At 46.6% G+C, this 27,884-nt stretch overlaps 1 protein-coding gene across 2 annotated transcripts in view; it reads left to right on the top strand.

Moving 5' to 3' along the window:
* Positions 1-27,336, top strand: part of grin1b (glutamate receptor, ionotropic, N-methyl D-aspartate 1b) — a 62,202-nt gene extending 34,866 nt beyond the window's left edge. For both annotated transcript variants that reach the window (XM_075466986.1, XM_075466985.1), the window contains 14 exons: positions 3,032-3,206; positions 5,899-6,049; positions 8,638-8,724; positions 9,622-9,757; positions 11,598-11,725; positions 12,428-12,592; positions 14,611-14,729; positions 16,236-16,348; positions 17,094-17,242; positions 17,854-18,011; positions 18,938-19,099; positions 19,172-19,281; positions 19,360-19,505; positions 26,028-27,336. In XM_075466986.1, the coding sequence (XP_075323101.1) occupies positions 3,032-3,206; positions 5,899-6,049; positions 8,638-8,724; positions 9,622-9,757; positions 11,598-11,725; positions 12,428-12,592; positions 14,611-14,729; positions 16,236-16,348; positions 17,094-17,242; positions 17,854-18,011; positions 18,938-19,099; positions 19,172-19,281; positions 19,360-19,505; positions 26,028-26,093 (1,865 nt within the window). In that variant the 3' untranslated portion in view covers positions 26,094-27,336. The remainder of the gene's footprint in view (positions 1-3,031; positions 3,207-5,898; positions 6,050-8,637; positions 8,725-9,621; positions 9,758-11,597; positions 11,726-12,427; positions 12,593-14,610; positions 14,730-16,235; positions 16,349-17,093; positions 17,243-17,853; positions 18,012-18,937; positions 19,100-19,171; positions 19,282-19,359; positions 19,506-26,027) is intronic.
* The last annotated feature ends 548 nt before the right edge of the window (positions 27,337-27,884 follow it).

Below are 27,884 nucleotides of genomic sequence, written 5' to 3'. Positions count from 1 at the left end.
TGGACTCTGCAAGAGTCATAATGGAAACATGTGGCTACTTCTTCAAGATAAAATCAGTCAAATCAGAAAAATAACAGCTAATTAGCTGAAAAATATCAGCTAACTAGCTGTTTCCATTAGAATATTCCTGAGAAAGTTGGAGCTAAACTCTGAGAAAGTTGTACAAAAACTTAAGTCATTAATTAGTATGAAGCCTAATTTAACAGAAACAAAGAAAGGATTTCAGAGTCTTCACCGACCAACTTCTTTGTGTTCAGGAAACAGAACCAAACGTAGATCTGAAGCATCAACACTCAGTGAAAGCTGTTCCAGAGTTCCCATCCTGCTCCATCAGCTTCCTTGAAAGGGACAGTTCGCCTCTTCTGACATGAAGCTGTTTGACATCCCATATCAGCAACATCATTTATGAACATCTTCTTACCCTCTGCTGCGTCCAAGTCACACATGTGCAAGTCCCAAGTAATTTTTTCTTGGGCAAGTCAAGTCAAAGTCACCTTATTATTGCAATGTTACCTGCAGAATCTGATCTTAATAAAGTGAAAACACAAAGATATAAGTAACTGTCAGTTAACATCATTGGCCAATGTGTCCAACCTGTCCACCCCGCATCATATCAAGCTAACGTTAGCTAACTACCGACTAGGCTAACAGGATAATATTAGCTAATTTGACGAGCACTGACTGGTCAGAATGGATCTTCCAAAGACGAACAAAGTTGGAAGTTGTCGTCTGGCTGTCTGAGATGTTGATGCCGCATGTCTTGCACTGAGCTGTTCGTCTTTTGCCGTCAAAACGATAATTACAAAAGCCGAAGACAACAACTCTCGGTCCCGCTGACATGTTGATGCATATCTGATATGAGTTTATTCTCTCCAATAAACACTAAGGTATGCAGAGAGGGCATGGCTGATGGTGAGGGTAGGGATCCAATCATGACGCCATTCTCAGCCTGCGCTCCTGTTATTTTTTTTTTAATTTATTAATTTTTTTTTAATTTATTAATTTTATATTCAAACTGAAAACATGAACTGAATAACACTCAAGTCATTCAAGTCATCGTGTCTCAAGTCAATTGCCGAGTCTTAAACTTCCAAGTCCGAGTCGAGTCTCAAGTCTTTCATTTTTTGTCAAGTCAGGTAACAAGTCATCAAACCAGCGACTCGAGTCCCCATCTCTGCCTTTGGTGGCTGCTGCTGTTATACCCAACCCTGACACCCTCACCTGTCAGCAGGTAACCTGCTGGTTGGAGAAGCTTCCAGAACAACTTTCACTGAGTGCATCAGGTTCTACGTTCGGTTCTACAGACTTACTGTTTCCATCTAAAAACAAACCACACAGTTTGGTTTTTGTTGTGTTTCACAACGTTTTTGCAGCTTTTGTTGAAATCAGGTTTGTTGTTACAGCAAACTCTGTTGATTCTTCAGAAAGAAAAGTTCCTTATTTGGATCCTTGGTCTACATGAATATCCCAAAGCTGCCAGCAGGTGAAACTCTGTGTGAATGATAAAAAGATGAGTTTCACTGCTGGAGCTCTGACCCAGTTTAACAGCTCAGTTTGGACCTAACAACCCTGAAATGTTTGTTTTGAACTGCACCACCACAGTGGTTGGTTAAACCTCTCATCCTGAACCAACAGCAGGTTTAATTATTCAGCCTTAAATCTGATAAAAGCAGAGGAAACCATAGGAAACCATAGGAAACCATAGGAAACAGCTGATCAGCAGAAACATTCACGGGTAGTTTGGGTCCTTTTACATCACCAAGTGTTCCCGTTATTCTGTCCACCCCGTTTCTGAAACAGTTCCCTGAAAAGAAAGCTGTGAAGCAGAACTGCCACATTCTGGATTTTTGTGTTGTTTTTCTTCACCAGACTCTTTGTCACATTATGAGGAAACGTTTCTGTATTTGCTGCTCCAGCTAACGGAACAACACTAGTGTTAGCATCCCTGCACTCCCATAGACGGCATATAAAAAGTATTTTACTCAGTTTATGTGCTCCAGTCAGTTCAATCAGAACAAGTGACACCAGTGACATTAGGTCAATCTTGAATGCTATTGCTGCTAGCTCACAGGATGATTACCAACATGTTTTAGCACGTTAGCATGTCAGATCCAGTCTGTTGGTTGGTTGTTTCCAGTGCAGATGATTACAAATATTTTTCCAAACCAGTTTTTATCAGTATTTTTGCCGAAAGCTAACAGTGTTAGCTAGCTGTTCCCTGTAGTTTCAGTTGTAAATGTTAGACAGGGGGTCTTTGGCGGATGGTAACAGTGTGAGCTAGCTGTTCCCTGCAGTTTCAGTTTTAAATGTTAGCCAGGGGTTCTTAGGTGGATGCTAACAGTGTGAGCTAGCTGTTCCCTTCAGTTTTAGTTTTAAATGTTAGCCAGGGGTTCTCGGGTGGATGCTAACAGTGTGAGCTAGCTGTTCCCTGTAGTTTCAGTTATAAATGTTAGCCTGGGGTTCTTAGGTGGATGCTAACAGTGTGAGCTAGCTGTTCCCTGCAGTTTCAGTTTTAAATGTTAGCCAAGGGATCTCAGGTGGATGCTAACAGTGTGAGTTAGCTGTTCCCTGTAGTTTCAGTTATAAATGTTAGCCTGGGGTTCTTAGGTGGATGCTAACAGTGTGAGCTAGCTGTTCCCTGCAGTTTTAGTTTTAAATGTTAGCCAGGGGTTCTCAGGTGGATGCTAACAGTGTGAGCTAGCTGTTGTGCCTCAGCTGGAGGACAGATGTTGACACTTTTCTTCGCAGCATCCCGAGTCTGTTGCAGAAGAACACCAGCCACAGTTCATAATGTCTCAGTGGGGCTTTTTTTGCGCTGAGACAAACGCTGTGATTGTCAGAGTGAACTCCCAGCATGCAGTTTGGTTGTACTGAACACTGACATGACGCCTGAGGCCCCAACTGTGTTTGTTTCAATTACACCGAGGCACTTTGTAATTACCTCTGAGGTCAGACGACGTGCGTGAGCGCTGGTGTTTAATTAGCATGTGTGTTAGCATGTGTGTAACTTCCTTCTGTGTGTGCGGCGCAGGCCTGCTGGGCCTCCAGCTGATTAACGGTAAGAACGAGTCGGCGCACATCGCGGACGCCGTGGCCGTGGTGGCTCAGTCTCTGCAGGAGCTGTTTGAGAAGGAGAACATCACGGAGCCGCCCCGAGGCTGCGTGGGAAACACCAACATCTGGAGGACCGGGCCGCTCTTCAAACGGTCGGTACCACCTGCAGCTCTCAGAACTTCAGTCTGTTTTCTGTCTGAATGCATCACCGGGTTTAACACAAAGAAGATAAATAAGCTTCATTTAAACACGTATTCCCCTTAAATGAGAGTTTTGTTGGTTGATCTTCATGCAGCTTTTCAATAATGCAGAAGTTTGCTTCCATTCGACCAGCTGGGGCCTGAGAGGACAGAAAAGAGGGGACAACAAGCAGCGTAACACCAGGCCAGGGTGTAGCAGCTTAACTATGGGATGTTTCAGGGTCAGCTGAGCCATCCCTAACTATAAGTGTTATCAGAAAGGAAATTTTAAGCCTGGTCTTAAAGGTGGAAAGGGTGTCTGCTTCCTGAAGCCAAACTGGCAGCTGGTTCCACAGAGAGGGGCCTGATAACTGAAGGCTCTGCCTCCCAAACTGGCAGCCGGTTCCACAGAGAGGGGCCTGATAACTGAAGGCTCTGCCTCCCAAACTGGCAGCCGGTTCCACAGAGAGGGGCCTGATAACTGAAGGCTCTGCCTCCCAAACTGGCAGCCGGTTCCACAGAGAGGGGCCTGATAACTGAAGGCTCTGCCTCCCAAACTGGCAGCCGGTTCCACAGAGAGGGGCCTGATAACTGAAGGCTCTGCCTCCCAAACTGGCAGCCGGTTCCACAGAGAGGGGCCTGATAACTGAAGGCTCTGCCTCCCAAACTGGCAGCTGGTTCCACAGAGAGGGGCCTGATAACTGAAGGCTCTGCCTCCCAAACTGGCAGCTGGTTCCACAGAGAGGGGCCTGATAACTGAAGGCTCTGCCTCCCAAACTGGCAGCTGGTTCCACACAGAGGGGCCTGATAACTGAAGGCTCTGCCTCCCAAACTGGCAGCTGGTTCCACAGAGAGGGGCCTGATAACTGAAGGCTCTGCCTCCCAAACTGGCAGCTGTTTCCACAGAGAGGGGCCTGATAACTGAAGGCTCTGCCTCCCAAACTGGCAGCTGGTTCCACAGAGAGGGGCCTGATAACTGAAGGCTCTGCCTCCCAAACTGGCAGCTGGTTCCACAGAGAGGGGCCTGATAACTGAAGGCTCTGCCTCCCAAACTGGCAGCTGGTTCCACAGAGAGGGGCCTGATAACTGAAGGCTCTGCCTCCCAAACTGGCAGCTGGTTCCACAGAGAGGGGTCTGATAACTGAAGGCTCTGCCTCCCAAACTGGCAGCTGGTCCCACAGAGAGGGGCCTGATAACTGAAGGCTCTGCCTCCCAAACTGGCAGCTGGTTCCACAGAGAGGGGCCTGATAACTGAAGGCTCTGCCTCCCAAACTGGCAGCTGGTTCCACAGAGAGGGGCCTGATAACTGAAGGCTCCGCCTCCCAAACTGGCAGCTGGTTCCACAGAGAGGGGCCTGATAACTGAAGGCTCTGCCTCCCAAACTGGCAGCTGGTTCCTCAGAGAGGGGCCTGATAACTGAAGGCTCTGCCTCCCAAACTGGCAGCTGGTTCCACAGAGAGGGGCCTGATAACTGAAGGCTCTGCCTCCCAAACCGGCAGCTGGTTCCTCAGAGAGGGGCCTGATAACTGAAGGCTCTGCCTCCCAAACTGGCAGCTGGTTCCACAGAGAGGGGCCTGATAACTGAAGGCTCTCCCTCCCAAACTGGCAGCTGGTTCCACAGAGAGGGGCCTGATAACTGAAGGCTCTGCCTCCCAAACTGGCAGCTGGTTCCACAGAGAGGGGCCTGATAACTGAAGGCTCTGCCTCCCAAACTGGCAGCTGGTTCCACAGAGAGGGGCCTGATAACTGAAGGCTCTGCCTCCCAAACTGGCAGCTGGTTCCACAGAGAGGGGCCTGATAACTGAAGGCTCTGCCTCCCAAACTGGCAGCTGGTTCCACAGAGAGGGGCCTGATAACTGAAGGCTCTGCCTCCCAAACTGGCAGCTGGTTCCACAGAGAGAGGCCTGATAACTGAAGGCTCTGCCTCCCAAACTGGCAGCTGGTTCCACAGAGAGGGGCCTGATAACTGAAGGCTCTGACTCCCAAATGCAGCCCAATAATAAAGAATTACAGGATGTAACATTGTCAGATTAAACTTTATTAAAAACAGTTTTGAGTTAAGGACAAAAGACTTTGTAGTTGAGTGTTGGACTCTCTCTGCTGTGCACTGAGGCTCGTGCACTGTTGCTCGTGCACTGTTGCTCGTGCACTGAGGCTCGTGCACTGAGGCTCGTGCACCTTGGGTTTAATGAACACTCGGTGTGTGTTTGGCTCGATGTCAGAATCTGACTCGTTTCCTTCAGCTTTAAATCACAGTGACACGCTTCGCTGACCTGATCTGCAGTCAGAGCGACACAACAGGGGTAATAAAGCGACACATCTGGGGTAATAAAGCTCGCTGTCGCTCCCCATCGTCCTCAGGGGGTGAATAATGCCTCCATCAGCCCTGAACCAGGATCTGCTGACGACCTCCATCACCATCCTACCTGCAGTCATCCGTCTGAATGTGTTTATGAGTGCACAGAAGGATCTCACCCTCCTCTAACTGCCCTCTAACTGTCCCTAACTCTCTCTAACTGCCCTCTAACTGTCTCTAACTCTCTCTAACTGCCCACTAACTGCCCTCTAACTGTCTCTAACTGTCTCTAACTGTCTCTAACTGTCTCTAACTGCCCTCTAACTGCCCTCTAACTGCCCTCTAACTGCCCTCTAACTGCCCCCGCAGGGTGCTGATGTCATCAAAGTACCCCGACGGGCTGACGGGGCGGATTGAGTTCAACGATGACGGCGACCGGCGCTTCGCCACCTACAGCATCCTGAACTACCAGCAGAAGCCGGGAAGGGTGGTGCAGGTTGGAGTCTTCAACGGGTCTCAGGTACAACTGCTCCACCAGGTGCATGTCACATGTCACAGGTGCATGTCACATGTCACAGGTGCATGTCACAAGTGCATGTCACACGTCACAAGTGCATGTCACACGTCACAAGTGCATGTCACATGTCACAGGTGCATGTCACATGTCACAGGTGCATGTCACACGTCACAAGTGCATGTCACACGTCACAAGTGCATGTCACATGTCACAGGTGCATGTCACATGTCACAAGTGCATGTCACACGTCACAAGTGCATGTCACATGTCACAGGTGCATGTCACAAGTCACAAGTGCATGTCACACGTCACAAGTGCATGTCACATGTCACAAGTGCATGTCACATGTCACAGGTGCATGTCACGTCACAAGTGCATGTCACACGTCACAAGTGCATGTCACACGTCACAAGTGCATGTCACAAGTCACAAGTGCATGTCACACGTCACAAGTGCATGTCACATGTCACAGGTGCGTGTCACATGTACATGTCACATGTGCATGTCACAAGTCACAGGTGCGTGTCACATTTCACAGGTGCGTGTCACATGTCACAGGTGCGTGTCACATTTCACAGGTGCGTGTCACATGTCACAGGTGCGTGTCACATTTCACAGGTGCGTGTCACATGTCACAGGTGCGTGTCACATTTCACAGGTGCGTGTCACATGTCACAGGTGCGTGTCACATTTCACAGGTGCGTGTCATATGTCACAGGTGCATGTCACAAGTCTAAGGTGCGTGTCACAAGTCACAGGTGCATGTCACATGTCACAGGTGCGTGTCACATGTCACACGTGCATGTCACATGTCACAGGTGCGTGTCACATGTCACACGTGCATGTCACATGTCACAGGTGCGTGTCACATGTCACCGGTGCGTGTCACATGTCACAGGTGCGTGTCACATGTCACAGGTGCGTGTCACATGTACATGTCACAAGTCACAGGTGCATGTCACAAGTCACAGGTGCATGTGACAAGTCACCGGTGCGTGTCACATGTCACAGGTGCATGTCACATGTCACAGGTGCGTGTCACATGTCACAGGTGCATGTCACATGTCACAGGTGCGTGTCACATTTCACAGGTGCGTGTCACATGTCACAGGTGCGTGTCAGATGTCACAGGTGCGTGTCACAAGTTACAGGTGTGTGTCACATGTCACAGGTGTGTGTCACATGTCACAGGTGCGTGTCACGTCACAGTTGCGTGTCACATGTCACAGGTGCATGTCACATGTCAAAGGTTCATGTCACAAGTCACAGGTGCGTGTCACATGTCACAGGTTCATGTCACAAGTCACCGGTGCGTTTCACATGTCACAGGTGCGTGTCACATGTCACAGGTGTGTGTCACATGTCAAAGGTTCATGTCACAAGTCACAGGTGCATGTCACATGTCACAGGTGCGTGTCACATGTCACAGGTGCATGTCACATGTCACAGGTACGTGTCACATGTCACAGGTGCGTGTCACATGTCAAAGGTTCATGTCACATGTCACAGGTTCGTGTCACATGTACATGTCACATGTCTCAGGTGCGTGTCACGTCACAGGTGCATGTCACATGTCAAAGGTTCATGTCACATGTCACAGGTGCATGTCACATGTCACAGGTGCGTGTCACATGTCACAGGTGCATGTCACACGTCACAAGTGTATGTCACATGTCAAAGGTTCATGTCACGTCACTGGTGCGTGTCACATGTACATGTCACAGGTGCGTGTCACATGTCACAGGTGCATGTCACAAGTGCATTTCACATGTCACAGGTTCATGTCACGTCACAGGTGCATGTCACATGTCACTGGTACATGTCACATGTCACCGGTGCGTGTCACATGTCACAGGTGTGTGTCACATGTCACAGGTGCATATCACATGTCACCGGTGTGTGTCACATGTCACAGGTGCATGTCACAGGTGCGTGTCACATGTCACAGGTGCGTGTCACATGTCACAGGTGCATATCACATGTCACCGGTGTGTGTCACATGTCACAGTTGCATGTCAAAGGTGCGTGTTGCATGTCACAGGTGCGTGTCACATGTCACAGTTTTGTGTCACGTCACAGGTGCGTGTTGCATGTCACAGGTGCGTGTCGCATGTCACAGGTGCATGTCACATGTCACAGGTGCGTGTCACATGTCACAGTTTTGTGTCACGTCACAGGTGCGTGTTGCATGTCACAGGTGCATGTCACATGTCACAGGTGCGTGTCACATGTCACAGTTTTGTGTCACGTCACAGGTGCGTGTTGCATGTCACAGGTGCATGTCACATGTCACAGGTGCGTGTCACATGTCACAGTTTTGTGTCACGTCACAGGTGCGTGTCACATGTCACAGGTGCTTATCACATGTCACAGTTTTGTGTCACAGGTGCGTGTCGCATCATCTATTATCGAGGCTGTGGATCAGAGACATTCAAAGAGCTGAGCTCAGAATCATGAGCTGCATCCTGAGCCTCGGGGCCTCCTTAAAGATGGATGCTCAGATGCAGTATTGATGCTGTATCATGTAATCAGAGTTTTGGGGTGAAACCTTTCTGCAGCACGGAGTCTGACGCCTGTTGTGTTTGTTTCAGGTTGTGATGAACCCTCAGAGGAAGATCATCTGGCCTGGAGGAGAGACGGAGAAACCAGTTGGATACCAGATGTCGACCAAACTCAAGGTGCTGCACCTGCTCACAGGCTGATGAGTTAGATTCTCTGACCTTTATATGTTAGATTATCTGAAAGCAGAATGAAGATGACATGCAGATATATATACATATATATATATATATATATATATATATATATATATATATATATATATATATATATATATATATATATATACACAGAACGTATAATATCTAACATATATAACATTTTTCTACAGCTGCTACTGATCCATCTTTTAGGAGCAAATTCATTTACTGGTTAAACTGGTCCAAGAAAGTTATGGAAGACTCAAACTGCCAGAATTCAAAATAAATGGTTATATTTATATAATGATAATTAACCCCTGACCTTGCTGCTACGAAAATTAAGCAAAAATAATCGTACAGAATGTGAAAGTTAAATTTATTTTCTTTATTTGCTTTATTTCCCCCTGCAACCCTGAGTCGTGGTATAGAAGATGGATGAAGGATTTATTTAATATTTTAATTTAATTTTTGTAATTTATTTAATTTTGAAAAGTAGAATAAATGATAAATAGTTAATTAATAAAGTAAAACAGGAATAAATACAGGAGAGTGACAAATAAACAGCAATATCAACACAAGCTGAGATTAATGCAATTTAATTTTAAAGCAGAAAAAATTATTTATTTCACATTTTATGTGATTTTACGTCCGAATTTTTGCTTTGGTTGTCTCTCAATCACAGAAGAGGTGATATTTTCTTAATATTTGTCCTGTATCTGGTACAAACGGTGCACCACAGGGCTGCGTATGAGGACCTCTGCTGTGTTGATAAGCACGCCGCTCTTTATGCCTTCTTTTCATGACATGCGATGATTTAAGGGTTTAAATGTGGACCTCCGACAGCAGGATGAGTCTGTTGGTCGTTTGTTTCTTCAGATCGTGACGATCCATCAGGAGCCGTTTGTCTACGTGAAGCCAACAAAGAGCGACGGCACGTGTCAAGAGGAGTACACCGTGAACGGAGTTCTCATCAAGAAGGTGATCTGCACCGGACCTAACGGGACCATCCCAGGTACATAGCAAATGTTTTCTCGTTTTTGACGGGGTTGATTCACCCGTTGTCTGTTCTTTCATTACGTGAAAAGTATGATCCTCCATTTCAGACACGTGTTCCTCAAACTTCGCTCAAACATCAACTCTTCTTAGGGCTGGGCAACGATTAAAATGTTTAATCTAATTAATCACATGATTTCCCTGATTAATTGCGATTAATCTCATTTATATGCAAAACCCAAAAATGAATCCAAAAGTAGTGTATAGCTTTTAGCATTTAGCTTTATTTTAAATGTGCTGCCATATGAATGAAAGTGCCATAACATTTGTTGTGCAAACACACTTTTAACATCAGCATCTTTCTGTAGTTTTTATGTAGAAGCCTCGCTCCACTGTCTGTTTCCTTGAATGACTTGCTGCTATCAGTTGTGTGTTTTGCCTTTAAGTGATATTTTAGACTGGAACTACTACGCTGAGAAGACAATTCAACTTGGCAGAGTTTACAGATGACTTTGGTTCTGTCGACTCCGCCGTCTGGAAGAACTTTAACATGAAAATGGCCGAGTAAAAGTTCCGTACCCTTCTCCATGTTTGGTGGATCCGCCGATTACTTTCTTTTCCTGTTCCACAGCAGCAGACTTTTACAAAATAAAAGCCTGTGAGCAACAGACTTTTACAAAATAAAAGCCTGTGAGCAACAGACCTCTACAAAATAAAAGCCTGCGAGCAACAGACTTTTTTCAAAATAATTAATAAATAAAACCGGCGTTAAATAATTAATGAGTTAATTCGCCCAGCCCTACTTCTTCTACGTACATTTTTGTCGGTAATGCTGTCGTTCTCCCTGCAGAAGGACCCCTAACACAAGTAAATTAGTACTTCTAATGACACAAAATCACAATTACAGCAGTCCAATCCTGAAGTAACAGATGCATGGAGCAGTTTTTCTGCATCACTCTGAGACAGGATGTTCCTGATTTTAACAATATTACCAAGGTGGAAGAAGGCAGTCCAAGAAAACAGTTTTATATGTGAGTCAGAGGACAGATCCTGGTCATAAATAACTCCAAGGTTCCTCACTTTAGGACCAGAAGCTGAGGAAATACTATCTAGAGTAACTATATAACCAGATAGTTTCTCCCTGAAGCGCTCAGGTCCAAAGATAACGGCGTCAGTCTGAATTTAGAAGCAGACAGTTCTGAGTCATCCAGGTCTTTATGTCTTTAAGACATGCTTGTAGTCTGACCAACCTATTGGGTTCATCTGGTTTCATAGATAAGTACAGCTGAGTATCATCAGCATAGCGGTGGAACTTCCAGGAGAACTTGCAGGGACTGCCATGCTGTCTAATAATGTTACCTGATGGAAGCATGTATAAAGAAAACAGAATTGGTCCAAGCACAGAACCCTGAGGAACTCCATGACTTACTCTGGTGTGTGAGGAAGATTCTTCATTTACAAGAACTGAAATCTATCAGATAAATATGACTTAAACCAGCCTAATGCAGTTCCTTTAATCTCTGAGCAACACTTTAAGATTTCTAACCTGATACGTCTGAAGTCAAGCTGGTCGGCAACTTTTCTTTGTTGCCAAATACAATTTTTTCCGTCTTGTCTTTATTTAATTGAAGGAAAATAAACAATTTGAAAGTATTTGTTTGTCATAAATCTTTGTTATTGTGATAACTTTACAATGTGTCTTTATGTTCATCTAGGAACCAACTTTTGGGCTCAGAAGCAGGTTAATTTTTGGCTAAAATCACCTGAACAGTCCGATATGATGCATGTAGCAGAACCTCCAGTGAAATAATGAAACATCAGAGTATGTCTGTCATTAATCTGAAATAAAATCTGTGCAGGTCAGCCCACAGTCCCTCAGTGTTGCTACGGCTTCTGCATCGACCTGCTCATCAAGCTGGCCATGAGCATGAACTTCACCTACGAGGTTCACCTGGTGGCTGATGGGAAATTTGGCACGCAGGAGCGAGTAAGTCTGTGTGTGTGAGATGATTTAAAGGAAGGATTTACCATATAGAGACAGATAACTTAGTGGACTAATAGTTGTAAGCTGGTTAGTCTGAACCTTTAAGGAATAAGATAAATAATTACAAATATAATATATTTCACCAAAGATGATATATTAGATGCCCTGATATATGCTCCCAGGAACACGAAGAAGGAGTTTTACACCTCAGACGCCCTGATATATGCTCCCAGGAACAGGAAGGAGTTTTACACCTCAGACGCCATGATATATGCTCCCAGGAACAGGAAGAAGGAGTTTTACACCTCAGACGCCATGAATCCAGCATTTAACTCTCTGATCTATAACAGTAAAAGTGAATATTCAGTCTGATCTCCTGGGGAAATGTTTGGAAAGCAGCTGAAAGTAGCTGAGAAAGTGTCTCTGAAGGAGCTTGTGTGTTTTATAAGATAACTGCTTTCAGGCTCAAAATAAAAGCCGACAGGAGGGATCTGCTCGAGGTAAACACCAAAGCTTCCTGCTGATGTCAGTCTGGTAACCAGCTGTGTCACTTCTTCAGGGGTTAGGGTTACATCACATCTCTTTAAAGGTCTTTTTTTAAAAAGAGTTTTATCGAAGGCTTCAGGTCCTTTTGCACAGGAAAACAACCAGTATTTATTCCTCCTTTTTAACCGGATTAGCTGACCTCTGACCTCCCTCCTGCAGGTCAACAACAGCAACAAGAAGGAGTGGAACGGGATGATGGGGGAGCTGCTGGGAGGCCTGGCCGACATGATCGTGGCCCCCCTCACCATCAACAACGAGCGCGCTCAGTACATCGAGTTCTCCAAACCCTTCAAATACCAGGGGCTCACCATCCTCGTCAAGAAGGTGAGCAGACGCTCCAGTTTCCTCCTCTAACAAGCTGCTGACAGATTTCTGAGCTGAGACGAGCTGCAGGCAGCAGATCCATTTAAAGACAGGGAAAGGGTTAATGCTGCTGTTAGCGATGCTGCAGTTAGCGATGCTGCAGTTAGCGATGCTGCTGTTAGCGATGCTGCTATTAGCTATGCTGCAGTTAGCGATGCTGCAGTTAGCAATGCTGCAGTTAGCGATGCTGCTGTTAGCGATGCTGCAGTTAGCGATGCTGCTGTTAGCGATGCTGCTATTAGCGATGCTACTGTTAGCGATGCTGATGCTGCTGTTAGCGATGCTGCTGATGCTGCAGCAGGATAGGGCTGTAGCGATACTCTAATCGCACGATTCAATACGATTCGATACGCTATGATTCGATTCGATTGGATACGATATGATTTGATTCAATACGATTGGATACGATACGATTTGACACGATTCAATACGATTGGATACGCAATGATTCGATTCAATACGATGCGATACGATACGATGCGATATGATACGATGTGATACGATTGGATACGATATGATTGGATACGATACGATTGGATACGATACGATTGGATATGATACGATTGGATACAATTCAATACGATACGATGCGATACGATGCGATACAAGTCGATACGATTTGATGCGATACGAGTCGATACGATTCGATGCGATGCGATGCGATACGATGCGATTCGATACGATTCGATACGAGTCGATTTGATACGATTAGATACGATTGGATTGGATACGATTAGATTCGATACGATTGGATACGATTGGATACGATTGGATACGATACGATGTGATACGATTGGATACGATATGATTGGATACGATACGATTGGATATGATACGATTGGATACAATTCAATACGATACGATGCGATACGATGCGATACAAGTCGATACGATTTGATGCGATACGAGTCGATACGATTCGATGCGATGCGATGCGATACGATGCGATTCGATACGATTCGATACGAGTCGATTTGATACGATTAGATACGATTGGATTGGATACGATTAGATTCGATACGATTGGATACGATTGGATACGATTGGATACGATACGATTGGATACGATTGGATACGATATGATTGGATACGATACGATTCGATACAATTCGATACAATTCGATACGATTCGGTACGATACGATTCGATACGATACGATTGGATACGATACGATTCGATACAATTCGATACAATTCGATACGATTCGGTACGATACGATTCGATACGATACGATTCGATACGATTCAAGACAATTCGAAACGATACGATTCGATACGATTTGATACGATACACTACGATACGATTCGATACGATTCGCTGCGATGCGATTCGGTACGATACGATACGATCCGATATGATTCGATGCAATGCCATGCGATGTGATACGATTCGATTCGATACGATAGGATACGATTCGATACACTTACATCATTTTCTGGGGGTAAAAAAAGGGACAGTGTGATTTGTCATGAATCGTTGCTGATTGGACCGATGGTCCGACCTTTGAACCGGAAGGACAACACAGCCAGACAGAAACAAATGAACATGTCACAGAGCTATGCACTTTATAACATTTTATAACATTTTTATCAACTAATTTATCACTGTTTTGTAGAATGTGACCCCCTGGCATTGTATTGTATCACCTTAATGTTCTGTTTTCACGAATTGGAACGTCTGACTTTCTCCCGCCTCTCTCTGTGAGGCTGTGCAGTTGTTTCTTATGCTTTTATCAGATTTGGTTACAGCTAAATAATGTTAGTTCAGGATCAGAGGTTTAACCAACCACCGTGAGAATCAGGCGTGTTTCCGTTCACACGCAGCAGCCTCAGCAGCCGATCAGACTCATTGATTTATTCTGCCTGATGCCGGCGGGTCTCAGTATTCACCTGGTAGAGCTCCAGCAGCTGCTAACACGGTCGGTGGGAAACAGAAGCCGGTTAAAAGTGTGTTAATGTGTGTGTTGCTTGTGTATTCAGGAAATCCCTCGCAGCACTCTGGACTCGTTCATGCAGCCGTTCCAGAGCACACTGTGGCTGTTAGTCGGTCTGTCGGTCCACGTGGTGGCAGTGATGCTTTACCTATTAGACCGGTTCAGGTAAGCAGCGCCGCAGGCTCACTCCAGTCCAGTCCTGTTCAGAGAAACTAAACTCTGCAGGCTCACTCCAGTCCAGTCCTGTTCAGAGAAACTAAACTCTGCAGGCTCACTCCAGTCCAGTCCTGTTCAGAGAAGCTAAACTCTGCAGGCTCACTCCAGTCCAGTCCTGTTCAGGGAAGCTAAACTCTGCAGGCTCACTCCAGTCCAGTCCTGTTCAGAGAAACTAAACTCTGCAGGCTCACTCCAGTCCAGTCCTGTTCAGAGAAACTAAACTCTGCAGGCTCACTCCAGTCTAGTCCTGTTCAGAGAAGCTAAACTCTGCAGGCTCACTCCAGTCCAGTCCTGTTCGGAGAAGCTAAATTCTGCAGACTCACTATAGTCCAGTCCAGTCCTGCTCAGGGAAACTGAGCTCTGCAGGCTCACTCCAGTCCAGTCCTGTTCAGAGAAGCTAAACTCTGCAGGTTCACTCCAGTCCAGTCCTCCTCAGAGAAACTAAATTCTGCAGGCTCACTCCTGAAGCTAAACTCTGCAGGATCACTCCAGTCCAGTCCTGTTCAGAGAAGCTAAACTCTGCAGGCTCACTCCAGTCCTGTCCAGGGAAGCTAAACTCTGCAGGCTCACTCCAGTCCTGTCCAGGGAAGCTAAACTCTGCAGGCTCACTCCAGTCCTGTCCAGGGAAGCTAAACTCTGCAGGGTCACTCCAGTCTCGTTCAGGGAAGCTAAACTCTGCAGGATCACTCCTGAAGCTAAACTCTGCAGGTTCACTCCAGTCCAGTCCTGTTCAGAGAAACTAAATTCTGCAGGCTCACTCCTGAAGCTAAACTCTGCAGGATCACTCCTGAAGCTAAAATCTGCAGGATCACTCCTGAAGCTAAACTCTGCAGGCTCACTCCAGTCCAGTCCTGTTCAGAGAAGCTAAACTCTGCAGGCTCACTCCAGTCCAGTCCTGCTCAGAGAAGCTAAACTCTGCAGGCTCACTCCAGTCCAGTCCTGTCCAGAGAAGCTAAATTCTGCAGACTCACTCCAGTCCAGTCCTGCTCAGAGAAACTAAACTCTGCAGGCTCACTCCTGAAGCTAAACTCTGCAGGATCACTCCTGAAGCTAAACTCTGCAGGATCACTCCAGTCCAGTCCTGCTCAGAGAAACTAAACTCTGCAGGCTCACTCCTGAAGCTAAACTCGGCAGGATCACTCCTGAAGCTAAATTCTGCAGGCTCACTCCAGTCCAGTCCTTCTCAGAGAAACTAAACTCTACAGGCTCACTCCTGAAGCTAAACTCTGCAGGATCACTCCAGTCCAGTCCTGCTCAGAGAAACTAAACTCTGCAGGCTCACTCCAGTCCAGTCCTGCTCAGAGAAACTAAACTCTGCAGGATCACTCCAGTCCAGTCCTGCTCAGAGAAACTAAACTCTGCAGGCTCACTCCTGAAGCTAAACTCTGCAGGCTCACTCCTGAAGCTAAACCCTGCAGGCTCACTCCTGAAGCTAAACTCTGTGTGTGTCCGCAGCCCGTTTGGAAGGTTTAAAGTGAACAGTGAGGAGGAAGAAGAAGACGCCCTAACCCTGTCCTCTGCCATGTGGTTCTCCTGGGGAGTGCTGCTCAACTCTGGGATCGGAGAAGGTAACGGACGCCGTCAGGTCTGGGTTCAGGTCTGGGTTCAGGTCTGGGTTCAGGTCTGGGTTCAGGAGAAGGTAACGGACGCCTCAGAAACCTCTTTCTAACCCTCCTCCCGCTCTGAGCGGCCATGTTGCCACATCAGACAGAAACAAGCAGATCTGTGAGAACAAAAAAGAGAATCAGACTGTGTTTGAAACCGCCTACTACAGACTGCATACTTCCATACTGCATACTCATCGATCAGACAGTATGCAGACGTGTTTACCCACAATGCATTTCGCTCCTGCCCGAGCCGAAATCAGCCGGCCTGAAGCTGATTTCTAAACTCTGTAAACTTTAGCAACATTTGAAACATTTTCAGGCGAGAAAGTAGTCGTTTAGATCCCCAGGAAGTGAACCTACCCTCGTTGTAGCTAGCTTGAAACTGCCGTTTTGACAGGAAATGACGATCGGCGACGTCACGTTACGTTGCATCTTGGGTAGTTTGAGTATGAGTAGTAACCTCATGATGCATACCCAACATTTCAGAGAATCTAGTATGCATCCGGGAACTTAAAAAAAGTTAAAGTTAGTAGGAGTAATAGGAGTAGTAGGAGTAGTAGGAGAAGTAGGCGGTTTCGAACACAGCCCTGTGTTTTAAAAATAGTCCTGATGAGCAGCTCTGGGTTCAGGTCTGGGTTCAGCTTGGGTTCAGGTCTGGGTTCAGAGTATTCCTGTGAATGAACCTGTCCTCCCTTCCTCCATGCAGGAGCTCCTAGGAGCTTCTCGGCCAGGATCCTAGGGATGGTTTGGGCGGGGTTCGCTATGATCATCGTGGCGTCGTACACTGCCAACCTGGCAGCCTTCCTGGTGCTGGACCGGCCTGAGGAGCGCATCACTGGCATCAACGACCCCAGGGTAAGAGCCGACCTCCTCACAGGAGGTGTTAGTCCTGATCTGCCAGCAGGGAAGTGTTCAGAGGGTGGATGCAGGAGGCTGGAGAGCCCGGCGGGTTCTTATAGTCAGGCAGACTATGTTTGTTTTATTGTTTCTGTTGTCTTTTCCATATTCTGCATGTTTATTGATTTTCGTCTGTACAGCTGCTGTTGTTTTAAAGTGCTTTATAAATAAAAAAAAGTAGTAGTAGTAGTAGTATTAGTAGGGTAGTAGTAGTAGTAGTAGTAGTTGGGTAGTAGTAGTAGGGTAGTAGTAGTAGTAGTAGTAGGAGTAGTAGTAGTAGAGTAATAGTAGTAGTAGTGGTAGTAGTAGTAGTAGTAGTAGTAGTAGAGTAATAGTAGTAGTAGTAGTAGTAGTAGTAGAGTAATAGTAGTAGTAGTAGAGTAATAGTAGTAGTAGTAGTAGTAGTAGAGTAATAGTAGTAGTAGTGGTAGTAGTAGTAGTAGAGTAGTAGTAGAGTGGTAGTGGTTGTAGTAGTAGTAGTAGAGTAGTAGTAGATTAGTGACCTGGCTGAGGCTGACAGGAGTCCAGAGCTGTGGGAGTCGGTTTGTGACTGTGTTCTGTGGTTCCAGCTGCGTAACCCATCAGATAAGTTCATCTACGCCACAGTGAAGCAGAGCTCGGTGGATATCTACTTCAGACGGCAGGTGGAGCTGAGCACCATGTACCGGCACATGGAGAAACACAACTACGAGAGCGCCGCTGAGGCCATCCAGGCTGTCCGAGACAAGTAAGCAGCAGCTAACAGGAGGCGGGTCCTGATCAGCCTCAGTTCTTTATGTTTCATATAGAAACAGGAAGCAGCTGATCCACTTAAACATGTTTCAACATGAACATAAACCCAGAATCTGAGGCAGAACCAGAGTTAGTTCAGTTCTGAGCAGTCCTGAGCTCTGAAGATGCTCAGGTACAAGGACTGAAAATGAGGGAAGAAGCAGGAAATGTCCAAAGAGAAACTCTGAAAGAGCTTCAGGAAGCTGCAGAACTGCTGATCAGGACACTTTAAAGGTTCCAGAAAGTAGGCTGATCAGGTCACTGTTCTAACCTTTGGCTCCGCCTCCTAACCTTTGGCCCCGCCTCCTAACATTTGGCTCCGTCTCCTAACCTTTGGCTCAGCCTCCTAACCTTTGGCCCCGCCTCCTAATCTTTGGCTCCGCCTCCTAACCTTTGAATCAGCCTCCTAACCTTTGGCCCCACCTCCTAACCTTTGGCCCCGCCTCCTAACCTTTGGCCCCGCCCCCTAACCTTTGGCTCCACCTCCTAACCTTTGGCTCCGCCTCCTAACACCTCCTAACATTTGGCCCCGCCTCCTAACCTTTGGCTCCGCCTCCTAACATTTGGCTCCACCTCCTAACATTTGGCCCCGCCTCCTAACCTTTGGCCCCTCCTCCTAACGCCTCCTAACCTTTGGCCTCGCCTTCTAACTTTTGGCTTCGCCTCCTAACCTTTGGCCTCGCCTCCTAACTTTTGGCTTCGCCTCCTAACTTTTGACCACGCCTCCTAACCTTTGAATCAGCCTCCTAACATTTGGCCCCGCCTCCTAACCTGTGGCCCCGCCTCCTAACGGCTCCTAACATTTGGCCCCGCCTCCTAACTTTTGACCACGCCTCCTAACCTTTGGCTCAGCCTCCTAACCTTTGGCTCCGCCTCCTGCAGCAAGCTGCACGCCTTCATCTGGGACAGCGCCGTGTTGGAGTTCGAGGCGTCGCAGAAGTGCGACCTGGTGACGACGGGCGAGCTTTTCTTCCGCTCCGGCTTCGGGATCGGGATGAGGAAAGACAGCCCGTGGAAGCAGAACGTGTCTCTGGCCATCCTCAGGTATAGAACGCCACATGCTGTGATAACCTGCCGAGGCCCCGCCCACTCCCCTCACCTGTCCCGTCTCCACAGTTCCCATGAGAACGGCTTCATGGAGGACCTGGACAAGACGTGGGTTCGGTACCAGGAGTGCGACTCCAGGAGCAACGCGCCCGCCACCCTCACCTTCGAGAACATGGCAGGTAGGAACCAGGCTCCGCCCCCTCCCACGGGCGCGACCACAGGGCTTCGGTTTCACTCTGCTCACCTGTCCTCCTCAGGCGTCTTCATGCTGGTCGCCGGCGGCATCGTGGCCGGGATCTTCCTCATCTTCATCGAGATCGCCTACAAACGCCACAAAGACGCCCGCAGGAAACAGATGCAGCTCGCCTTCGCCGCCGTCAACGTGTGGCGGAAGAACCTGCAGGTAGGCGCCGCCGTTACCGAGCAGCGTGTACGGGGCCCCGCCCCCTTCCTTCTGCCCGCGCTCTGTGCTGTTTATAACTGTGTGTGAGCACCTGAGGGCCCAAACAACCTGATGATGTCACCACTTTACCTGGTGTCACATGACCTGTGTGAGCACCTGAGGGCCCAAACAACCTGATGATGTCACCATGTTGGCCCGTTTAAAGCCAACAGGTCCAGTTTAAAGCCAACGGGTCCAGTTTAAAGCCAACGGGTCCAGTTTAAAGCCAACGGGTCCAGTTTAAAGCCAACGGGTCCAGTTTAAAGCCAACTGTGTTGCTGTGCTGCTCGCTGCAGGCTGGAGCCAGCGGCTCCGCTCTGCTGCCAGCAGGTAACCTTGGATCTCCTTGGACAGTAAGAGCTCATCAATAACAAGGCTGCTGCAGCCTCCTGGAGCTCATAAAGCTTGAAATTAAACTTTATTGCTCTCTGAGGACGAGCGCAGAGCCTCACAGCAGATGAAAAACCGAGTGTGAAATAAGGAGCGATGACCTAAAACTGCAGGTCGACCAATAAGGAAGCAGACGGTCTGCTGAGTTTATCAGAGGAGCCGGTGTAACGTCTGGTGTGAGACGTGATGTGACTTAACTGAGAGGGTGGTGATAAACAGCATCAATTATGTAAACAACAATAACATGACTTATAAACATAAAAAGCTGTAAATAACAACACGACCGTAAACAAAAACACGAACGTAAACAACAACATGAATGCTAACGACAGCGGTCCAAAGGAAACAACAACACGACCAAAAACGACAACACGAACGTAAAAAAACTAACGTAACCAACAACACGGACGTAAACGACAACATGACCGCAAACAACAACGGTCTGATGTAAACAACAACACGACCAAAAACGACAACATGACCGTAAACGACAACACGACCATAAATGAAAACACGAACGTAAACAACAATGGTCCAAAGTAAACAACAACATGATCGTAAACAACAACATGATCGTAAAGGATAACACAAACGTAAACAATAATGGTCCAAAGTAAACAACAACATGATCGTAAACAACAACATGATCGTAAAGGATAACACAAACGTAAACAATAATGGTCCAAGGTAAACAACAACATGATCGTAAACAACAACATGATCGTAAAGGATAACACGAACGTAAACAACAATGGTCCAAAGTAAACAACAACATGATCGTAAACAACAACATGATCGTAAAGGATAACACGAACATAAACAACAATGGTCCAAAGTAAACAACAACATGATCGTAAAGGATAACACGAACGTAAACAATAATGGTTCAAGGTAAACAACAACATGATCGTAAACAACAACATGATCGTAAAGGATAACACGAACGTTAACAACAACACAAACGTAAGTAGTGTTGTTGTAAGTAAACGTAAGTAAACGTAATGTAGCTCAAACCACATTCCTACAGCTGATGATGAAATGAAGAGACTTTTCTCTTGTGATTTTTAGAGTTCAGAGATAAAAGCAGGTCATCAGAAATTCTTTCTTTGCTGACTGCAGTGTGCCTCTGTGAGGCATTAGAAGAGAATTTAAAACACGTTTTCCGTTAATCTGAGAGGGAATTAAAGCACCAGAGACGAGAAGCTGTGAAATAAAATGCAGAAGAAGAGTTCTGCTGCCAGTCCTTCCAGATGTTCACCTGCCTCAGCAGCAGCTGGATGCAGCAGAAGGGCATTAATCACCATCACTTCTCCGCCTGGATTAGCACTTCAAACACCCGCCGCCGCCGCCGCCGCGGGCTAACCGCTAACCCGGAGTGATCAGCACCTCACTGAGCTGCAAACCGGCTGAATTTGACTGAAGTATGCAGGAATTTTGGATTTCCTGCAGAGTTATTCTGATCGGCAGCAGCTATGGAGAGCTTTTTACAAAGAAATTAAATATTTCCTACAACATAGTGTGTACCACACCTTGACCACCACTGGCCCCAAAGCTTTAAGATCTAGTTTGTTTTGATTAATCATTGTGGCCTTGGCAGCAATAACATCTTTGACTGTATGCGTGTGGACTCCTGCACCTAAATGTTCATAAAACTTGTAAAAATGGTTCCGTTGGATATGTGTGTATATACATACACTACATATATATATATCTATATATATATAGATATATATATATATATATATATATAGATATATATACATACAGTCTAGGTAAATAAGACAAATACACACACTGAAAAATTAGCTTAAAGAAATGGCACCTATAGGGCAGTTTTTGGCAGTTTGCGCATTGGCCTTATAACTCCATACAGCATCACAGACACATTATTCAAACTTTATATGTGACAGGAGACTCTCGGCTTTAACTGAACTAAAGGGTTTGTTGATACATTATACAGCTTTGACACAACGGCAGTTTACGTTTTAGGTAGACTACATCTCACCTGAGGTGTCTCTCCCACTCAAATCAACAACTGTAAATTTGATACTGCACCAATTCCTCAAACAAATGTCTCTCATGTCCAAAATATCTGCCCGATCTGGACAAATTTTACTTCAAAACGTAGGCGTTTGTGTCCTCTTTCACACAAAGTCACACTCATTGAGCTCTGCCACACATAGAGTAACACAGTTACAGTTGCTCCCTGATGGCCCCGGGGCAGCTACAGAGTGGGCTGCCACTCTGCCACTCTGCCACAGGAAGAATCTAACGGCCGTCTGAGGTGCCTAAAGGTTTCAGCGGCTCAGAGCTGCAGCAGGTTGTTCTGTTGTGGCTGATCAGCATGAATCCTCCCACAGAGGGAAGCAGGAACAGAAGGTTCTGTGAGCTGCTGTGCTGAGCAGATGGAAAACACACAGTCCGCTGACCATAGGCCAACATTCAGGGCTACAGAATGTATTCAGTTCACTTCCAACAAGCTGTTACGTTTCTACTGGACTCCATGTTATAAATAAAACTGGGATGGAACCCAACGTGTTCCCTGTTGAGCTTCGTTTCATCCGTCAACAAACAGCGTTTCTGCATCTCAGACCTGCAACACGTCCCAAAAAAGTCAGGACAGAGCAGAGATGGGACCAAGTCACACATGTGCAAGTCCCAAGTAATTTTTTCTTGGGCAAGTCAAAGTAAAGTCACCTTATTATTACAATTTTACCTGCAGAATCTGATCTTAATAAAGTGAAAACACAAAGATATAAGTAACTGTCAGTAAACATCATTGGCCAATGTGTCCAACCTGTCCACCCCGTATCATATCAAGCTAACGTTAGCGAACTACCGACTAGGCTAACAGGATAATATTAGCTCATTTGACAAGCACTTACTGTTCAGAATGGCTAACATCAGGTTAATGTCAGGCTAACATCAGGTTAACATAAGGCTAACATCAGGCTAACATCAAGCTAACATTAGGCTAACATCGAGCTAACATCAGGCTAACATCAGGCTAACATTAGGCTAACATCAGCCTAACATCAGGCTAACATCAGGCTAATATTAGGCTAACATCAGGCTAACATCAGGCTAACATCAGGCTAACATTAGGTTAACATCAGGCTAACATCAGGCTAACATCAGGCTCAAATCAGGCTAACATCAGGACCAGACCTAAACTGTCCCGACTGTCTTTGGAATGTGTTGCAGGTCTGAAATATAAACATTTATGTATTTTTAACAAATGAAATGAAGTTATTGAGATCAAACTTGTCATATCTTGAGTTTATAGAAGCTGCAGTGAAATGAAAGTAAAGAAAGAATAACTAACTTTTAACCTTTTTGTTTTGTTTTGCTGATTCCTGGGTTACGCTCCATAACATCTGACATCTTTATTAAACCATGTCCTGCTGCTGTTGCTACATGAAGCTAAATGATCTTTAGCTACATGAAGCTAAATGATCTTTAGCTAACGTTATTCACTTTATGATGAATAATCTGTGTTGATATGTTGGAGTCTGTAGTTTCCCACACTTTGCTGTGTCATGGTGCCGCTCCTGTAACGCCGTGTGTGACGTGATGTGTGTGGTACTTCCTCCTGTCCGCCGCTGCCGCCGCACCCACGCGTCACATGACACGATGATGTCACTGCGTGTTAACGTGTGTGTGCACCTATCGTATGATTTATTTTAGGATAGGAAAAGTGGTAGAGCAGAGACCGAGTCCAAAACCTCTTTTAGGTCCATCACTTGGAGCTCCGACCTCCAACGCCGTATGGCCCCCGGGGACGCCACGGTAAGGAGATGAAGACCACCCCCCCGTGTCATACACATCCATCCTTTCTCCGCCCGTCTCCTTCTTCGCTCACATCTTCTTCTCTCATTAGCATCAGAGCTCTCCTTCCTCTCCTTCCTCATCATGGCCGCCCGTCTGTCAGCCTTTAGCTTTAGCTTTAGCTCAGCCTTTAGCTTTAGCTTAGCCTTTAGCTTTAGCTCAGCCTTTAGCTTTAGCTCAGCCTTTAGCTTTAGTTCAGCCTTTCGCTTAAGCTTTAGCTGAGCCTTTAGCTTTAGCTTTAGCTCAGCCTTTAGCTTTAGCTAAGCCTTTAGCTTTAGCTCAGCCTTTAGCTTCACACCGATCACGTCGTATTCTTGCAAAGGAGAAGCGAAGAGGGTCAGCCTGTGTGGTTTCTCGTCTCGTCTGTCCTCGTATGTTTGCTTTTTGCTCGTCTTCCTCTTCTGTTCCGTCCCACGAACCTTCCAGTTTTATCCTCCTCTGACCTCCAGCTTTGTCCTCGCAGGTGGGCCGGCAGAGCCTGGTGTTTCCCCTCTAACTCGCCTCTGTTCCAGCCTCGGGTCTCTCTGGGATGATAAATCTTTCTCCCACAGGACCGTTCCTGAGGCTCGGCTAACACTCCTGAGGCTCGGCTAACACTCCTGATCCGTCCAGCCGCCTCTTCTCTAACAGCTTGTGAAGCCTTTTCTCAGTTTGACCGTCCGTACTGTGTCAGAGGTGCTTGGATGGTATTTTATGCCCCTTTTAAATCTGTTCATTTTGCATCCCTCCTTTCCAGATATTCTGTTTTTTAATGTGAAGGGATTCAGAATCTTCTTTCTTTTAAAGTGCTGATTAACTGAAGTGAAGAAGTCTGGGAGCAGACTCCGACTCATTCCTCTTTGTGACCATCTCTTTATTTCCTATGAGTGTTCTCAGTGGATTTGAATGGTGTCCAGACACACACACTGCCTCTGTCCTCCTCTGCAAGCACGACCGACTGTAGCCCAGAGCCACCGACGCCACCTGCTGGCTGAAAGCAGCCTCATTAGCAGCCTCATTAGCAGCCGTGGAGCTGAGATCCTGTCGGAAGGTTGTTTCTCTTACATGAGTTGAAGAGTTAACCCCTTTAAGCCCCGCCTCCTGAATAAAACCGGCTGAAAGTCCCACATTAGCACCAGATAACAGACTTGTTTGACCTGAATTATCCCTGAATTAAGGTGTCAGGAAGTATTTGGCCGTTAGCTCATGCAGCTAACAGGAAATGTTTGGACATTAGCTCACGCAGCTAACAGGAAGCGTTTGGCCGTTAGCTCATGCAGCTAACAGGAAATGTTTGGACATTAGCTCATGCAGCTAACATGAAGCGTTTGGCCGTTAGCTCATGCAGCTAACAGGAAGCGTTTGGCCGTTGGCTCACACAGCTAACAGGAAATGTTTGGACATTAGCTCATGCAGCTAACATGAAGCGTTTGGCCGTTAGCTCCTGCAGCTAACAGGAAGCGTTTGGCCGTTGGCTCACACATCTAACAGGAAGCGTTTGGCCGTTGGCTCACACAGCTAACAGGAAGCGTTTGGCCGTTAGCTCACGCAGCTAACAGGAAGCGTTTGGCCGTTAGCTCACGCAGCTAACAGGAAGTGTTTGACCGTTAGCTCCTGCAGCTAACAGGAAGCGTTTGGCCGTTAGCTCCTGCAGCTAACAGGAAGCGTTTGGCCGTTAGCTCACGCAGCTAACAGGAAGCGTTTGGCCGTTAGCTCACGCAGCTAACAGGAAGCGTTTGGCCGTTAGCTCACGCAGCTAACAGGAAGCGTTTGGCCGTTAGCTCCTGCAGCTAACAGGAAGCGTTTGGCCGTTAGCTCCTGCAGCTAACAGGAAGCGTTTGGCCGTTAGCTCACGCAGCTAACAGGAAGCGTTTGGCCGTTAGCTCACGCAGCTAACAGGAAGCGTTTGGCCGTTAGCTCCTGCAGCTAACAGGAAGCGTTTGGCCGTTAGCTCACGCAGCTAACAGGAAGTGTTTGGCCGTTAGCTCACGCAGCTAACAGGAAGTGTTTGACCGTTAGCTCACGCAGCTAACAAGAAGCGTTTGGCAGTTAGCTCATGCAGCTAACAGGAAGCGTTTGGCCGTTAGCTCACACAGCTAACAGGAAGTGTTTATATGTGTATGAGGTTCACTGGATGCTTCCTCCACTGCTGCTAATGACGCTTTTAAAGAAAATCAGAAATTTAGGACAAAATCAGAGTGAAATCAGACAGGAACTCAGCTCGTGTTTAATTAACGTTTATCTTATATGTTCTCTTCTTCTGTGTTTTTGTCCCTCCGCCTGTAGCCGTACCCGACTGACATCACCGGCCAGCTCAACCTATCAGATCCCTCCGTCAGCACCGTGGTCTGAGAGAGCGCCAGAGAGGGCGAGCGAGCTTCACTGCTAATGCTGAGCCGAACACACACACACACACACACTCATACGTGTCTTGGTATGGTTGTGAGGACCTCGGTCCCAGAGTTCTTTGTGAGGACCACTACTTCCACTATAGCTAGAACAGTGCAAAAAATAAATCTAACAACAGATTGGAGTGGGGAGTCAGAATGTGACTTTAAATTTCCAAAAACAGAAAGTAAAAAAAAAGATTTTTTACGTCTACAGTTCTGAGGACCGAAGCCTGTTGCCGGGCAGACTTTTAAAAATGTTCTAAATAACCTGTTGCCGGGCAGATTTTTAAAATGTTCTAAATAACCTGTTGCCGGGCAGATTTTAAAAATGTTTTAAATGACCTGTTGCCGGGCAGATTTTTAAAATGTTTTAAATGATCTTCACGGCTCCAAGTTTCCTCACCAAACCAAAGCCAACTCAGCATTAAACAAATCTGTCACAAAAAGGCCTCTGGGCAGCTTTGTCCTCACAACTACAAATGTCCTCACAACGTTGGTCTTTTGTCAAATGTTTGTCCTCGCAATGATGTAAAGACAAACACACACACACACTGAGCCAACACACACAGCTAGTCTTTCTATCCCTGTGAGGACTTCAGACCTTATCCTGGTTCTCAGCTGAAGCTCAAAGAAACAACTCAGACCCATAAAAGTTGAATCAAACTGCCCCATAATGACATGATTTAATGAGGTAAAGACCCACCCACCACCTGTCACCTGAAACTACACCCACCCACTCGCCTTGCTCTGCCTGTAGCCGTCAGCCTCCAGCAACCAGAGGCTTTTATTTTGGAAACAACAGTTTCAAATTGCGTGGATTTTGGTCGGTGTGTGTGAAGTTGTACATTTCGTTCTGCTTTCTATTCGTCACACCGACTGACCGCGATGACTTAATTTGTTCTGGACTGGTGTTAGCTGGTTTTAGCTGGTTTACTTTGGTTTTAACAGCCGACGCCTTTGATAAGAATCTAAGATGAAACAAAATCCAACACAGCTGTTTCCTTTAAATATGAACCGGTTGGTCCGGATTCTGTTGTTCTGAACCTGTCCTATGACCGGGTACCCCGTAGTTAGTTTCCTTTGGACTGGGAACCGGTCCATTGGTTACCTGTAGACTGGTTGCCTGTAGACTGGTTTTCAGTTGAAGGAGAACCGGTCCAGTGGTTACCTCTTGATTGGTTACCTGTAGACTGGTTTTCAGTTGAAGGAGAACCGGTCCATTGGTTACCTGTAGACTGGCTGTCAGTTGAAGGAGAACCGGTCCAGTGGTTACCTCTTGATTGGTTACCTGTAGACTGGTTTTCAGTTGAAGGAGAACCGGTCCATTGGTTACCTGTAGACTGGTTACCGGTAGACTGGCTGTCAGTTGAAGGAGAACCGGTCCATTGGTTACCTGTAGACTGGTTACCGGTAGACTGGCTGTCAGTTGAAGGAGAACCGGTTCAGTGGTTACCTGTAGACTGGTTTTCAGTTGAAGGAGAACCGGTCCATTGGTTACCTGTAGACTGGTTACCGGTAGACTGGCTGTCAGTTGAAGGAGAACCGGTCCATTGGTTACCTGTAGACTGGTTACCGGTAGACTGGTTTTCAGTTGAAGGAGAACCGGTCCATTGGTTACCTGTAGACTGGCTGTCAGTTGAAGGAGAACCGGTCCATTGGTTACCTCTTGATTGGTTACCTGTAGACTGGTTTTCAGTTGAAGGAAAACCGGTCCATTGGTTACCTGTAGACTGGTTACCTGTAGACTGGCTGT

The sequence above is a fragment of the Odontesthes bonariensis genome, chromosome 6 (genome assembly GCF_027942865.1).
Source record: "Odontesthes bonariensis isolate fOdoBon6 chromosome 6, fOdoBon6.hap1, whole genome shotgun sequence".
In the NCBI taxonomy this organism is placed as follows: domain Eukaryota; kingdom Metazoa; phylum Chordata; class Actinopteri; order Atheriniformes; family Atherinopsidae; genus Odontesthes; species Odontesthes bonariensis.
The sequence above is the reverse complement of the archived record's forward strand: the minus strand, read 5'-3'. Positions and strand labels throughout refer to the sequence as shown.